The sequence below is a fragment of the Chiloscyllium punctatum genome, chromosome 12 (assembly GCF_047496795.1).
Source record: "Chiloscyllium punctatum isolate Juve2018m chromosome 12, sChiPun1.3, whole genome shotgun sequence".
Taxonomy (NCBI): domain Eukaryota; kingdom Metazoa; phylum Chordata; class Chondrichthyes; order Orectolobiformes; family Hemiscylliidae; genus Chiloscyllium; species Chiloscyllium punctatum.
In genome coordinates, this window is record NC_092750.1 from 72,380,461 (window position 1) to 72,397,455 (window position 16,995).

The following is a 16,995-nucleotide window of genomic DNA, read 5'->3' on the forward strand; positions in this document are numbered from 1 at the left end:
CCTGCTAGCACCCAGCCCATATCCCTCCAAACCCTTCCTATTCATATATCCATCTAAATGCCTCTTAAATGTTGTCATTGTACCAGCCTCCACCACATCCTCTGGCAGCTCATTCCATACATGTACCACCCTCTGCGTGAAAAAGTTGCCCCATAGGTCTCTTTTATATCTTTCCCCTCTCACCCTAAACCTATGCCCTCTAGTTCTGGACTCCCCAACCCCAGGGAAAAGACTTTATCTATTTACCCTGTCCATGTCCCTCATGATTTTATAAACCTCTATAAGGACACCTCAGCGTCCGACGCTGCAGGGAAAACAGCCCCAGCCTGTTCAGCCTCTCCCTATAGCTCAAATCCTCCAACCCTGGCAACATCCTTGTAAATCTTTTCTGAACCCTTTCAAGTTTCACAACATCTTTCCGATAGAAAGGAGACCAGAATTGCATGCAATATTCGAACAGTGGCCTAACCAATGTCCTGTCCAGCTAAGACATGACCTCCCAACTCCTGTACTCAATACTCTGACCAATAAAGGCAAGCATACCAAACCCCTCCTTCACTGTCCTATATACCTGCATCTCCACTTTCAAGGAACTATGAGCCTGCACTCTAAGGTCTCGGTGTTCAGCAACGCTCCTTAGGACCTTACCATTAAGTGTATAAGTCCTGCTAAATTTGCTTTCCCAAAATGCAGTAGCAATCTCCAGTTCCCCATGTCCATCTGGACTCTGACATCCAACTAGAATGCTGAGCCAAAGAAACCAGCAGGATCGCAGGATGCATCTGCCTGGCCATGTGACATCAGCTTATTTCATCCAGGGCTGAGATCCGGGGACTAATGCTGGGATGAATAACATCGGGGATGGGAGAGTGTAAAATCAGAGCCCAAGGGGCAGGTGAATAGACATTTTGAGCATAAGGTCTTCATCAGCTCATTCCTGATGAAGAGCTTATGCCCCAAAGCGTTAATTCACCTGCCCTTCGGATGTTGCCTGACTGGCTGTGCTTTTCCAGCACCCCACACTGCAGCATCTGCAGTCCTCACTTTTTCCTTCAGAGTGGAAAATCAGCCTGACCTCCAGCTCCTTCTCGCTGTCAAGTAACCGCCCTCCCCACAGACAGACAGACAGACAGACACACACACACAGATGCCACATAACCAACAGCTCAGAGGAGTGAGTGGTGTCCTGGGCAAGATGCTCAGTCCAAATTCAGTGTTTCTCAACAGAGTGTCAACGACTTGCTGTTCTGATACACACAGTGTAGAGGGAGCTTTACTGTGTATCTAACCCCATGCTTAATCTACCCTGAGAGTGTTTTGTGGGACACTAGAGGGAGCTTTACTCTGTCTAACTCTATGCAGTCCTGATCGTGCAATGGGTCTCATGTTTTCTAACACTGTACCTTCCATTTACAAGTTGTAAACGTTCCTTCAAGGCTGAGCCTGCTGCCCTTCAGGAGCTGGTGCAAGACTGAAAAACAAAAATGAAGTAAATAAGAATTATGCAAGAGTATATTGTGCACAAAAAAAGTAATGAGTTCATCTTGGCAGGATTTTAATTTTAATTTTTAATATTCAACTTATCATCCCATATCGTTCTTCAGTGGAGCGTGATAAGAGGGAGAGTGTTATCCTGCACTGTTTACTGTTGGCAACTGCGTGTCCTGAGTTATCTCTAAATCTAATACCAATTCTCTCTTGCTTCTTTCAGGTATATTGAAGCAATTCGGAGATTGAAATCAGAAGGGAAGCGATTTCCACGGACAATTCATTTGTTGTTTGTTCCTGGTGAGTATAAAAGGGTCAGAGTATCCCTGGGAAAGGTGTGCAATGGATTAGTGGAGCTGGAAGAGCTTTTGCCTGAAATGTCGCTTTTACTGCTCCTCGGATGCTGCCTGAACTGCTGTGCTCTTCCAGCACCACTAATCCAGAATCTGGTTTCCCAGCATCTGCGGTCCTTTGTTTTTAACAAAGGTGTGCAATGCCCAGGCGCTCTGCAATTTCCTTACTGGTGTTGTTCTGAAGTGACTGTTTGATCTCGTGGCAGGACTTCAGAAACAAGTGGCTGTGCATTTATATAGCACCTTTATGACCACAAGGGGTCCCGCAGCGTTTGAAGTCACTGAAGTGACAGTTGGGAATATTGGAAACATGGCCGGACAAGCTGTACACACTATAATCTCTCAAACAACCTGTAATTACAACTGGTTCCTCTGGTTCAGCTGTCAGAATGCTATGCTTGGGTCTCAGTGCATCAAGTGTTGTTTAAGATGGGGTATGTCGATGGAAGTTTGCTGAAGGAACTCCCAAGTTCTCTCCATTCAATAACTGCTTGCGTTTTGCATCATGTTTCTCATGCAGTAAAACTCCCTGCCACTTCACTGGAGGCCAGCACCTGTCATTAGACACAGGAGGAGATAATGGAACCACAGAATGGGCCAGCACAGAGGCCATTCGGCACATCATGTCTTTGTTTGGGATACACGGTTACTCCGGAAACCTTGCCTCCCCCCCCCCCCCCCCCCCCCCCCCCCCCGCCCGAGGCCCACAATACTTTGTTTTCTGTTCAATTAATTGTCAAGTTCCCATTTGAAGCTCCCAGGTTGAATCTGTCTGCGACTCACTTTCCACGGGGCAGTCCAGCTCACAGCCTCTCAGTGTAGATTATGTACGTTGTGCAGACACTGTATGTAGACACTGACTGGCAGTTAGTGTTATAAAGGCCTAGTTACTGATGGCAGTGTATCCTATACTGTTCCTGATATTGGATCAGGACAGTGATGGAGGGGAGAGGAGGGAATGGCAGGGTGGGGGCAGGGGAGGGGGAGCGGCAGGAGCATGTTGGGGAAAGGGGAGGGTAGGCGTGAGTGGGGGAGGGAGGGCAGTGTGTTGGGGAAGGGAAAGGGGAGGGATCATAAAATCCCTACAGTGTGGAAATAGGCCATTTGGCCCAAGTCCACACTGACCCTCTGAAGAGTAAACCCCCCCCCCCCCCTATTATTCTACATTTACCCCTGACTAATGCACCTAACCTACACATCCCTGAACACTATGGGCAGTTTAGCAAGGCCAATTCACCCTAACCTGTACATCTTTGGACTGTGGGAGGCAACCCACGCAGACACTGGGAGAATGTGCAAACTCCACACAGTCAGTCACACGAGGCTGGAATCGAACCCGGATCCCTGGCACTGTGAGACAGCAGCGCTAACCACTGAACCAGCGTGGTTAATCATATGGGATGGTGGGGAGAGTGAGTCTGGGATGGGGGACAGGGTGTGAGTGGATCTGGGTCAGGATGAGCACGATAGCTCCTAATGCTGTACCTAAGGATGTTGTGTCTGATGTAGATGAAGAAATCGGAGGTGTGAATGGGATGGCCAAGTTTGTCCATTGTGAAGAGTTCCAGGCGATGCGTGTCGGTTTTGGGCTCGATGAAGGTAGGGACAATTTCTCTTTCTCGCTCGCTCGCTCTCTCTCTCTCTCGTTCTTGCCCTCCCCCTCACCTCTGCCTTGTCTTTTCATTTGTCCCTGTTGAGTTTCTCACTGTGGGGCCTGGCTGATCAATGAGGCCGTCCAATGCACCAGTGTCAGGGTGACCGTGGGTGACTGCAGCATGAAATAGCTCCTCATGGAGCAGCACCAGGTCCTCGCTGGGCCATGGAGAGGTGAGCTTTCACATTGAGCAGATGACACACACCACTCCCTGTCCTGCACAGACAGCTCAGTCACAAACATCAGCTCATGGGCCATTGAGGTTGAGCTTCCCTCCCTCTCGTCTCTGCCCTCTTTTCCCCCCCCGCCGTGCTGCCGCTTCTCCCCCATTCTCCCTTCTTCTCCCCCCCCCCTTCTCCCCCCCCTCCTTTATTCCCCCTGTGTCTCCTCCTTCTCTCCCTCATGCTCTGATAGTCACTGCGCCTACCAGTGTTCCTTTACAGACACACGGCTCACTTACCCTCCAATTCCACTGGAACCAGATTTGAGCCAATATCTTCCAGGTTCGGGTGTGTCAGGACATTCAGTCTGGGCTCCCTCTGGGGAGTAATGAGAAGCAGAGACCTCTCTCTCCCCTCCAGTTGAAATCTGGCCTCACCCGGGGGTGTGGCGGGGGGGGGGCACTCCGAAACAAGAGTGCCCTGCTGGCAAGATTTAGGTCAAGTATGAATTGTACCATGTTCGCCTCTGGATAACAATTACTGATGGTCGCTGTTGTGCCCGCAGGTTTGGCTAACCCCACTGATGCCTTCACAGTCTTCTATGGTGAGAGGAGCGTGTGGTGTAAGTACCTTTTCACTCCTAGAGGGTGGCAGTGCCAGGGATGGGGCCTGACACAGAGCTTTGGTTCCTGATGCCAAGTTCGCAATCGTGGGTGATGTGACAATATGGGGATGGAGTAAAAAGTTGCTTCACTCTTTATCTAACCCTGTGCTGTCCCTGTCCTGGGAGTATTTGATGGGGGACAGTGTAGAGGGAGCCTTACTCTATATCTAACCCGTGCTATCCCTGTGCTGGGAGTGTTTGATGGGGACAGTGTAGAGGAAGCTTCACTCTGTATCTACCTCTGTGCTAACCATGTCCTGATGTGTTTGGTGATAGCACTGGAATCTGGGCAAAGTTGAGATTGCAGAGCTGTGGACTGACATGTTAGTGTAGCTTCCTATAGTGGAGGACAGGGGAAGGCTGTCCCTGAAGCTGTGCTAAGCCATGTGTCTGTGTCTCTGTAGGGGTCACCGTGCACTGCCCGGGCTGTCCAGGACATGGCTCCCGCTTCATAGAGAACACCGCTGCAGAGAAGCTGGTATGTGTTCACATTCAGTGACCCAACCCTGCCCCTCTCCCCAGGCTGCTCTTCCCCCAGCCCCTCCCTCCAAACCTCAGCTCTCACCCAATCTCAAACCTCTCTCCCAATCCAACCCCGACATTTCCACACCCCCGCTCCCCCCCCCCCCCCCCCGTCTCCACTCTGTCCCCCTCCAAATCCCTTAACTCTCTTCATTTGACTTCGCTTTAACTTTGACATTTAACTCAAATTTTAACTCCCTAAGTGTGGCTTGAAGTGAATACTACCTATCCCCAATTCTAGCAGTCCCCCGCCATGACACTTGCCTTATTTAAGGGTCAATACTGGAAACTGCAGGACACAATATGTCCTGGCCGCAGCTTTAACTGAGGTCAGAGGTTAAACTTGACCAAAGTTCCCAGCATGCTTTGCCTGTAGCTCTTAATCAGTCTGGTAGCCATTTCTGCTGCTGGCCCATCTCCAATTCTATCCCACTCCAATCCCCAGCTCTGTTTCAGTTTGAGTCCAAAACACTGAAATAGGCGCACAATCCTTCTGTGCAGTGTCTCCCCTTTGTATTTGACTGAGTGTGTCATCAAAGAGCCCTAGCAAAAACTGGAATCAATGGGTATCAGGGGGCAAACTCTCTGATGGTTGGAGTTGCACTTGACACACAAGAGGATGGTTGTGGTTGTTGGGAGGTCAGTCACCTCAGTGCCAGGACATCTCCGCAGGAGCTCCTCAGCGTGGTGTCCTCGGCCCAATCATCTTCAGCTGCTTCATCAATGACCTTCCCCCATCATAAGGTCAGAAGATGTTCGCAAATGATTGCACAATGTTCAGCACCATTCGCGACTCCTCAGACACTGAAGCAGCCTGTGTCAAAATGCAACAAGACCTGAACAGGCATGGGCTGAAAACTGGCAAGTAACATTTGAGCCACACAAATGCCCAGGTATTGACCCATCTCTGGTAAGAGACATTCTGATCATCTCTTGCCCTTCAGAAAATGATGGACTGATCTGACTAGCAGAAATGGCTGACAGCATCATTAATTCTTTGATTCCTTTCTTAAAATTTCAGCGTAAAGTTCTGAATTCGTTCTTGGGCTTTCGAGAGAAGGAGAAGAAGAGGTGAGATTTCTATTCTATCCTGCGTCTTGTTCCCCAGTAATTGATCACCTTGTAGGCCCCATTTTCCTGACTGCTTCCCGTCCTGACCATTGACTGCAGCTCTCTCATGCTGAAGGGAGTATGCACTGTTGTAGATGCCAGCCTTTCAGATGAGTCGTTAACCTGAGGCCATGTCGACTGGGGGATTCAGACAGTATTAGTGAGAAGGAGTGGAGGATCTGATCAATCATCACCTGTCAGTCAATGCCATCGAGATGGTGTAATCTCTCACCTCTCTTATGTCTCTGTGGGATATTGCTGTGTGAAATTTGTTACCCAAAAGGATACCATGGGTCACCTTCTCACTCGGTATTAATATAAAACATACTTTACTTCAACTTTAAACCGCTTCATCTGACTTTAGCTTAATTCACATTTAATTCGAACTCTATAAGTTTGATTTGAAACAAATATTACCCTGAGTCTAGCAGACCGTCACCATGACTCTTGCCTTATTTGGGGGTCAATACAGGAAGCTGCAGGTCGCAACGTGTCCTGGCTGTAGCTGTAACGGAGGTCAGAGTTTAAACTCGCTTGACCAAAATTCCCAGCATGCTTTGATTGTAGCTCTTAACCAGTTTGGTAGCCATTTCTGTTGCTGGCCACCTGACCACAGAGCTAGGCTTATGGATTTGGCTCCAAAGTGGTGAGGAATTATTTGGCTGAGCAGTGCCTCTGGTAGATACTAAATCACGTGTTGATCTTTCTTCAACGGTTGTAAATAAAGATCAGTCCTCCCGCAGCTTGGATCCTCGACCATCGCCTCAGATTCATCCAGTTGCCGAGTGGCTCATCCCGGGGAGCTTGGTAAGGGGCCCTGCTCAAGCTTCCAGCTCTTGCTGTGGGGAGCGAGAAGTGAAGCGTGGAGTAAGATTTTTCAAACAGCAAAGATGCAAAGCAAGGGCGGCACGGTGGCTCAGTGGTTAGCACTGCTGCCTCATAGCACCAGGGTCCCAGGTTCGATTCCAGCCTTGGGTGACTGTCTGTGTGGAGTTTGCACATTCTCCCCGTGTCTGCGTGAGTTTCCTCCAGGTGCTCCAGTTCCCTTCCACAGTCCAAAGATGTGCAGGTCAGGTGAATTGGCTGTGCTAAATTGCCTGTAGTGTTAGGTGCATTAGCCTGGGTCTGGGTGGGTTACTCTTCAGAGTGTCGGTGTGGACTTGTTCGGCCGAAGGGCCTGTTTCCACACTGTAGGGAATCTAATCTAATCTAGAAAAGTCTAAACCAGGCAGTGGGAGTGAAGTTAGGAATCACTTTGCTTCAGTTAATTACGGTGATTTACTGATGTGGAGAAACATACCATGTTTGTTATTTCTGTACTATAAAGACAAAACATTTTGAATCTGATTGGAACTGCTGTACTGTCTGAACTAAAGCACTTGTACAGTTTTTGATTTGATTTAATTTATTATTGTCACATGTACTGAAATACAGTGAAAAGTATTGTTTTACATGCTATCCAGGCAAATCATGCCTTACATCAGTACATCAGGGTAATGGAACAGCATGCAGGATGTAATGTTACAGCTATAGACAAGGTGCAGAGACAGATCAATTCAAATACCTGAGAGGTCCGTTCATAAGTCTGATAACAGCAGGGAAGAAGCTGTTCTTGAATCTGTTCGTACGTGTTTTCAAACTTTTGTAGAAAGAGTCAGTGAGTAGAGGGCTGGTCTCGAGATGGACTGGTCTGCGTTCACAATAATTTCTTGCAGGCTCGGGCAGGAGCAGCTACCATACCATCTGTGATGCATCCACATTGGTTGCTTTCTATGGTGCATCTACAAAAATTGGTAAGAGTCCTTGTGGACATGCCGCACTTCCTTCGCCTCCTGAGGAAGTAGAGGCGTTGGTGTACTTTCTTGACCACAGTGTTAGCATAGATGGGCTCGTAAGTGTCATTGTGGAGTTTCTAACCTGCTTTTCCCCTCCAGCTGTTTAGTCAGGATGATGAGAAGTTGAATACTTCTATCCCGCTCATGAGAGACCGGCCTGACCTGTATTAGCCACAATGCACCCAGTGACATTTTACAGGCGTGCATTGAACTTGCTGTGGCACAGTGCAAAGCCCATCTAAATGTCAGTGCTTCCTTTAGTGTTCCCAGTGTCTGTTCTGGGTCTGCGGTTAGAGTCCACTTGGGTATGAGAATTGATAAAGGTGATGGTTAATCTGAGTAAGACTGAACGGAGTCAGAGAGACACAAAGTTGAGGTGAATTGCCAACTAGGTTTTACAGCTTGAGCAAGAGGCTGGTGCTGAATGGACATTCTTCTGCTCTGGGTACGTTCACTTTGGGGGAGTTCCTGTTGTGCAAATGATATGGCAGAGGGCCTCAGTGGTAATGGATTTGATAATTAAAGGACGGTTCCTGTGCTGTTAACAAACTGAAAGAAAATTAATTGTATTTAGACTGACTGGACCACCACTTTTGTTGGACAAAAGATTTTAATGTGTAAAATCATGAGTAGAAAAAGATTAGGGATAGGAAAGACGAGCTTTATACGGAGATAGACTCAGCCCTGGCTTACAAAGATAGAGCAGACTTCTCCCTCAAAGAGCAATCCATTAAAAGGTTTGAGGATTACAACGTTCAGGGCCAGCACCAAGACTCAGTCCCACCTTTAACCTTGCTCCTGATTCTTGTTTTAGGTTAGATCTGAGTCAGTGCTTGACCCTCGGAGATGTTACCACCATCAACCTGACCTTATTGCAAGGAGGCGTCGCCTATAATGTTGTCCCCGAAGAGATGATGGCGAGCTTCGATATTCGCATTCCCCCAACTGTGGATCTGAAGGTATCAACTCGGCCAGTCTTAGTCTGTTTCATTGCTGCCGTATTTAAGCAGAGATGAGGCGAGGGGCCTGGTCCACGGGGAGAGGGCGAGGGGCCTGGTCCACGGGGAGAGGGCGAGGGGCCTGGTCCAAGGGGAGAGGGCGAGGGGCCTGGTCCATGGGGAGTAGGAGAAGGGCCTGGTCCATCAGGAGAGGTGCCTAGTGCACGGGGAGTAAGAGAGAGGTCTGAAGAGGGGTCTGGTCTACAGGGAGAGTGGCCAGCTCCATGGGGACAGGTGCCTGGTACATGGGGAAGTGGGGCTGTTATTTGTGAAAATGAGATGTGTTTTATATTGAAAGGGGGGGGTCCATGTATTACCTTCCATGGTCTGCTCCTTTTCCTCTGCAAACGCAGTGACATTTTTGACCCTGAGATCAGCTTCTAACCCCCCCGTATCCAAACCACCCTTTTCCATTTTTGTGAGTTTTACTACTCCTCGACAATACTGTCCTGTCTTTGTTCATGCACTGCTGGCTATTGCAACACTCTCTGGCCTGTAACTTCTGTGGACCCCATCAGCAGAAGCACTGTGTTCTGTCAGGATTTAACCTCCTCACACCTGAGTTCACTGATCTCCATTGACTCCCAGTCAAGCAACATCTCGGTTCCAAAGTTCTCATCCTTGCCTTTTCCCCCCTTCCTGGGGAGCTGACAGCCCAGCAGTTTTATCATCAGCTAATGTTCTGGTGTACCCGAATTCAAATCCTGCCTTGGCAGGTGGTAGAATTTAAATTTAATTAAAAAATAAATCTGGAATTAAGAATCTACTGATGGCCACGAGTCCATTGTTGATTGTTGGAAAAACCCACCTGGTTCACTCATGTCCCTCGGGAAGGAAATTTGTCAACCTCACCTGGTCTGGACTACATGTGATTCCAGACCCATAACCGTGGGGTTGAGTGTCAACAGCCCTCTGAAAGCCTAGCAAGCCATTCAGTTGTGTCAATCGCTATGAAATCTCAGAGATACGAAATCAGACTGATCACCAGGTATTGACCTAGGCACTGGAAATGACAACTGCAGAAACAGTCTTCCCGCCCCTGCAAAGTTCTCCTGTCTAACATCTGGGGGTTAGTACCAACATTGGGAGATCTGTCTCACCGAGTCGTCAAGCAACAGTCTGACATAGTCATCCGCGCATGCAATCATACCTTCGAGACAATGTCCCAGACAACACCATCACCATCCCTGGATATGTCCTGCCCCCCTGGCAAGACAGACCTAGCAGAGGTGGCAGCACAGTGGTATGCAGTCCTCAGCATGGACTCCTGACCCTGTGAAGTCTCATGGCTTTGGGTTAAATATGGGCAAGGAAACCTCCTGCTGATTACCATGTACTGTCCCCCCTCATGTTGAACACCAGTTGGAGGGAGCACTGAGGATGCCAAGGGCATATAATGTACTCTGAGTGGCTCGGCAGCAGCACTCCTGATCAAGCTGGTTGGGTCTGAAAGGCTGGACTGGCCTGCATCACGCGGTGAGGGAGTCAACAAGAGGGAAAAACCTACTTGACTTCATCCTTACCAATCTGCTGGCTGCAGATGGATCTGTCCATGACAGTACCTGTAAGTGACACCGCCACACAATCCTTGTGGAGACCAAGTCCTGCCTTCACATTGAGAATACGCTCTGTCATGTTGTGTGGCACTATCACTGTATTGCATAAAACAGACTTTGAAAAGATCTAGCAACTCAAGACTGGACAACCAAGAGGCGCTGAAGGCCATCAACAGCAGCAAAATTGTACTCCAGCACAGTCCGTAACCTCACGGCCTGGCATATCCCCCGCTCAAACCATTACCATCAAACCAGGGAATCAACTCTGGTTCAATGGGGAGTGCAGGAGGGCATGTCAGGAACAGCACCAGGCATCCCTGCAGATGAGGTGTCAACCTGGTGAAGCTACCAAACAGGACTACTTGCATGATAAATAACGTAAGCAGCAAGTGATAGACAGAGCTAAGCGAACACACAATGAGCTCTGCAGTCCTGCCCCGTCCAGTCATGAATGGTGGTGAACAATTAAGCAACATGCTGGAGGAGGAGGCTCCACTAATATCGCCATCCTCAATGACGGAGGAGCCCAGCACATCAGTGCAAAAGACAAGGCTGAAACATTCCCAGCAACCTTCAGCCAGAAGTGCTGTGTGGATACCCATCTTGGCCTCCTCCAGCAGTCCCCAGAATCACAGATACTGGCCTTCAGCCAATTCAGGTCTCTCCACGTGATACCAAGGAACTGGTGGAGTCACTGGCTACTGCAAAGGCTATGGGCGCTGACAAGATTCTGGCAACAGTACTGAAGACTTGTGCTCCAGAATTTGTTGCTCCCCTAGCCAAGCTGTTCCAGTACAGCTACAACACCGGCATCTACCTGACAATGTGGAAAATTGCCCAAGTATGTCCTACTGATAAAAACCAGGACCAATCCAACCCAATCAGTCTACTCTGAATTATCAATGAACTGATGAAAGGTGTCATCAACAGAGCTATCGAGCAGCATTTGCTCAGTAATAACCTGTTTAGGTTTTGCCAGGACCACTCAGCTCCTGACCTTATTACAGCCTTAGTTCAAACATGGACAAAGAGCTGAATTTCAGAGGTGAAGTGAGAGTGACAGCCCTTGACATTAAGGCCTCACTTGACTGGGCGTGGTATCAAAGTGCCCGAGCAAAACTGGAATCAACGGGATATGAGAGAACTCTCTGATTGGAGTCATACCTGGCACATTGGAAGCTGTGGTCAGTCATCTCAGCTCCAGGGCAGGAGTTCCTCAGGGTGGTGTCCTAGGCCCAACCATTTCCAGCTGCTCTATCAATGTCCTTCCCTCCAACATAATGAGCATGTTCGCTGATGATTGCACAATGTTCAGCACCATTCACAGTCCGTGTCCAAATACAATAAGACCTAACCAAGACTGGGCTGACCAGTGGCAAGTAACATTCGCAACACACAAATGCCAGGCTACGGCCATCACCAATAAGAGGTCATCTAGCTACCATTACCAGTGATGTTACCATCACTGAATGCTCCACTTGGGGATTGGCTTACCAGAAGCTCAACAGATCTCACCAAGTAAAACACAATGGCCACAAGAACAGCTTGGAGGCTAGGAATACTACAGAGAATAACTCACCTCCTGACTGTCCAATGCTTGACCAAGAATACTCGCCACCTGCCTGGATGAGTGCAGCTCCAACAACACGCAAGAGGTTTGACACCACCCAGGACAAAGCAGCCCACCTGATTGGCACCACATCCACTCCCTCCACCACCAATGCTTAGTAGCAGCAGTGTGTGCCATCTACAAGATGCACTGCAGAAATTCACCAAAGATCCTTAGACAGTACCTTCCAAACCTATGAACACTTCCATCTAGAAGGATAGAGGCAGCAGGTACATGGGCACACCATCCCACCCCCCCCCCCCCCTCCAAACCACTCACCATCTAGATATCAGAAATATTCAGTATTGCTGGGTAAGAATCTTGGGATTCCCTCCCTAATGGCATTGTAGGTCTACCCACAGTAGGTGTTCAAGAAGGCAGCTCACCACCTTCTCAAGGACATCGCGGGACTACGAGTAAGTGCTGCTAGCCAGTGATGCCCACATCCCTGGAGTGAATATCTGAACCAGTCTCCAACAGCCCAGTATCCCCCTATCATTGATACTCAGCCTGAATTCCGGCTTCTTGTGTTTCCCAGTTGTGGCCGTGCTAACCAGCGGGTAGCATGCCATTGATACTCCGTTCCAAATTCTGGAATTCCTTCCCATAGCCACGCTGCCTCAAGCTCATCCTTCGCCTCGCTCCAGAAAACCGACCACGGGTTTGGTCATCTGACCCTGTGTGGCTCTGCGTCATACTTTGTTTTGAACTGCGGCTGTGAAGAGGGTTAGGCCGATTCGTTCTGTTAAATGTGTGATAATCAACGGGTGTAATTCCTGTTGCCTGTGTAGGTGAAGGGCGTGTGACCCGAATGGCAGTACTGAGAGGCCGTGGTGTCTTTCTGTCTTGTTACAGGCCTTTGAAGAGCAAATTAAGACGTGGTGTCAGGATGCTGGCGATGGAGTTGTGTACGAATTTCACCAGGTGATGACAATAACAGTGGTTTAATCTGCTCCACACATTTCTCTCCAGTGCCTTTTATTGTACTTAACAACTGTCTCAGCTTCTGGAAGGGTGTGACAGGCTAAATGCTGAGAGGATGGTTCCCCTGATGAGAGAGTCTAGACCAGAGGGCATAGTCTTTGAAAAACGAGGCACCAATTTCAGACTGAGATGAGGAGGAATTTCTTCTCTCAGAGGCTTATGCATCTTTGGAACTCCTTGCCACAGAGAGCTGGTGGGGGCAGAGTCCTTGTGTATATTTAAGGTTGACTCGGGTTCTGTATCAGTTGGGGAATCCAGGCTTTGTGGGGAAGGGCAGGACGGTGGGCGGCAGGATCGCCCTTGACACTATTGAATGGAGTAGAGGCTGTATGGCCTACCCCGGTTCCTGTTTCTCATGGTCCCAAGAGTCTCCGCTCCCAGCAAACCAGCAGGACCGAGGTGGTGTGTGCAGATAGTCTGAATTTATTATCGGCTGGATTCTCCCCATGTGGACTCTCCCCTAGTGGACTGGACTCTCCCTGTGTGGGATCTGGTTCTGTCAGGGGCAGATCTTGCTGGTATCAGGCCGTTGGGAGGTAACCGGTGGAGCTGCCCCTGGAATCATGAAGCTGGGGACAGAATTCCTGTGTTTGCCAGGGTGCCCTGGATGGGTGAAGGCAGCAATGATATATGTGCTTTCATAGTGAGAGGATTGGAGTGCAGAAGGAGGGGTGCCTCGTACAGGAGCTTGGTGAGACCAGTGCTGGAGTACTGTGCGCAGTTTTTGTGTCCTCATCTGAGGAAGGATGTTCTGGCGATGGAGGGAGGCAACAAAGCTTTACCGGTCTGATTCCTGGGAACGTAGGGCTGGCATATGGTTCAGCTGGGACTATATTCACCGAACTTGAGAAGAATGAGGGGGTGCGGGGGGGTGGAGGGGGAATATCAGAAACTGACAAAATTCAGACATGGCTACACAGGCTAAACACAAGAATGCTGTCCTTCAAGTTCAGGGGGTGCAGAAGCAGGGCTCACAGTCAAAGGGAACAGGGTTTCAGGCTGAGGTGGGGAAATGTAACCCAGGCCTATGGAATTCTTGGTGGCTGAGGCCAAGACCAATACATTCATTGTTCTTAGGGTAGTGGGATCAAAGGATACAGGAATAAACTGGGAATGGGGACTGAGTTGGATGATTAGCCATTGAATGGCAGAGCAAGCTTGAAGAGCTGGAATGGCCTACCCCTGTTGCTATTTGCTATATTTTTATGTTGGTATGTTTTGACTCGCAGAAAGGCATGGACCAGTCAGTGACATCTATTGACAAGTCTGACCCCTGGTGGAACGCTTTCAGTAGCACATGCCAGAAGCTGTAAGTACAACTAACTCGGTTCGTCAAACTGGAGACCTGCGGTGGGACTTCACTGTACACTGACTGCTGTATGTGTTACTGTGGGACAATGCATGCTGTCTCTCTGCGATTTTTGCTGCAGTCCTTCCAACCCTGTCTTACTGTTTCAGGGACATGACCCTGCAATGTGAGATCTTCCCAGCTGCCACGGACAGCCGATACATTCGTGCTGTGAGTATTTCAGACAATCCCATCCAAGTTCCCGGGAGCTGATCCAGACGGTGGGAGCGCTGTGGGTGTTTGGGAATGTTGCAAGGCGGAGGCCTGTCAGTGAGGGCGGGGTGATATCTCGGGATGCCGCTCAGGATTTGGGGGGTAGCACAAGATGAGAGGTGAAGGTTTAAGGGGGATACACGTGGGAAGTACTTCACACAGAGGGTGGTGGGTACCTGGAACACGTTGCCAGCACAGGTAGTAGAGGCAGGCACAGTAGATTCATTTAAGGTGCGTCTGGACAGATGCATGAGTACAGATGCTTAGGAGTTGGGCAATAGCTTTAGACAGTGGATTTGGATAGGCACAGGCTTGGAGGGCCAAAAGGCCTGGTCCTGGGCTTTAAATTTTCTTTGTTATTTGTCTTGTTGAGGGTGTGGGGTATGTATACTGGGGAGGGAGTGGGGATGTTGGGGGAAGAGGTTGTGATTGGGGGAGAGGCTGTGATGTGGAGAGGGAGGGGCTGTGATGTCGGCGGTGGGGGGAGCTGTTTGCTGGGGTTTACGGTGAATTGGTGTTTATGGGTGCTGTTCCCAGTCTGTCCTGATTGCCCCCCACCATCCCACCCTCCACAGATGGGATTCCCGGCGATTGGATTCTCGCCGATGAACCGGACCCCGATCCTGCTGCACGACCACAACGAGTTCCTCAACGAGAACGTCTTCCTGGCTGGCATCACCATTTACACTGGGCTGCTGAGTGCCCTCGCCAGCCTGCCCCCGATGCAGGCTGATGCCTGAGGGACTGGGGAAGGAAGCGCGCCCCCCCCCCCCGCCACCCCGAAACCCACTGTCCCAATTCCCCCTGCCCTCCCCCACCAACTGTTGCCCCCATTCCCATCCTGAATTCTAGCTCCTCTGAACAGCAGCTTTGGAATCCACACTGGTTTACCTCACTTTACTGAATGTTTGGATGATCACTCAGGCTCTCAATAGATCGCCGTCAGCGTTTCCAAGGCGATGGCGCCGCATAATATGTTGATTGTCTTAATCTTCTTACACTTTTCAATGGACTGGCCTTTACTTGGAAAAGATTTCTAGCTTTTTTAAATTATATTTGACTCTTCCCATTGGAGCTTCATAAAGACAATTGCCGTTCCACCTGACTCACTCGCCCTGTCGTCTTTATGTCCTTCCATTTCTGTGACACAGTTTAGTACCTCAGCACAAGTCTTCCTGTGTCAGACACTGAGCATAGGTAGACTGTTCAACTGTGCAGGTCTCATGGTATGGTCTGATTAAGTGTAGCTGTGTTCCTGGCAGGTACAAATGTTCCTCTCCCCTGCTCTCGTTCAGGAGAGAGTTGCATCCCAAAGAGTGGGCAAGCTGATATAAATGCTGTTTCTAATGAGCAGCAAGAGACCAGGGATCCTACAGTGGGTAACTCCCCTCCTGACTCCTCAAAGCTTGTTCACCATCTACAAGGTACAAGTCAGGAGTGTGATGGAACACTCCCCACTTGCCTGGATGGGGGCAGCTCCAACACCACTGAAGCTTGTTACCGCTCAGGACAAAGTGGCCTGCTTGATTGACACTGCATTCACAAACATCCGCTCCCTCCACCGCCGACGCTCAGTAGCAGCAGTGTGTGCTATCTACGAGGTACACTGCAGAAATTCACCAAAGATCCTGAGACAGCCAAACCCATGACTGCTTCCATCTAGAAGGACAATGGGAGCAGATCCAGGGAGCTCCACCCTCTGCAAGTTCCCCTCCAACCATCTGGACATGAAAATATATCACTGCTCCTTCAGTGTCGCTAGGTCAAAATCCTGGAATTCCCTCCTTAAGGATACTGTGGACATGGATTGCAGCGGTTCAAGAAGGTAGCTCACCATCTCCTTCTCAAGGATAACTGCCAAGATAGCAGGGCACTGATTGTCGAGACAACAGCATGATGTTGGGGAATATGTAAGGGAGGGGAATGCTGTTCCCGGGAGTGTTAGGAATTTAATCTGATTTAAATATGATTTTGTTCTTGCAAAATAAAGCTTGATCGAAAACAATGATACGTTTTCCTGGTATGCTGCTTTCTTTGTTGCTTTCTGTTTATTACTACGCTTGCAGAAATAGGCCATTCGGTCCAACTGGTCCATACTAGTCACAGTGCTCCACATGATCCTCCTGCCCCCCCCCCCCCCCCCCCTTTTCATTTCACCCCGTCAGTAATAGGCATGACTCTGATTTTGTTAAAAGCTGAACTGAAGTTGAGGTTCGGGGAATGTCTATGGATGTTATTTACAGGTGAAGTTGAAAGTGATGTTACACTGTTGACCCTGACAGGTAAGTGGCTGAATTTGAGGAAGTACAGAGGAAGGGTAATAAGTAGGTTCCCACCTCGATAGGAGGGGGTTCTGTTACTCTCTGGACGACGAAGCATCAGGTTTTCACCATATTCATGAACAACCCTGGTGATGGGAGAGAAAGTGACCTGTCTACTGTGACACAACAATGGGGGCAGGCCTTAGTCATGAGGATGGCAGAAAAAAAACTCGGAACGA

At 49.3% G+C, this 16,995-nt stretch overlaps 1 protein-coding gene across 2 annotated transcripts in view; it reads left to right on the forward strand.

Moving 5' to 3' along the window:
- Positions 1-16,500, forward strand: part of LOC140483929 (aminoacylase-1-like) — a 33,890-nt gene extending 17,390 nt beyond the window's left edge. For both annotated transcript variants that reach the window (XM_072582769.1, XM_072582768.1), the window contains exons 6-15: positions 1,712-1,788; positions 3,351-3,440; positions 4,222-4,278; positions 4,725-4,798; positions 5,864-5,913; positions 8,602-8,746; positions 12,806-12,874; positions 14,164-14,243; positions 14,393-14,453; positions 15,071-16,500. In XM_072582769.1, the coding sequence (XP_072438870.1) occupies positions 1,712-1,788; positions 3,351-3,440; positions 4,222-4,278; positions 4,725-4,798; positions 5,864-5,913; positions 8,602-8,746; positions 12,806-12,874; positions 14,164-14,243; positions 14,393-14,453; positions 15,071-15,235 (868 nt within the window). In that variant the 3' untranslated portion in view covers positions 15,236-16,500. The remainder of the gene's footprint in view (positions 1-1,711; positions 1,789-3,350; positions 3,441-4,221; positions 4,279-4,724; positions 4,799-5,863; positions 5,914-8,601; positions 8,747-12,805; positions 12,875-14,163; positions 14,244-14,392; positions 14,454-15,070) is intronic.
- The last annotated feature ends 495 nt before the right edge of the window (positions 16,501-16,995 follow it).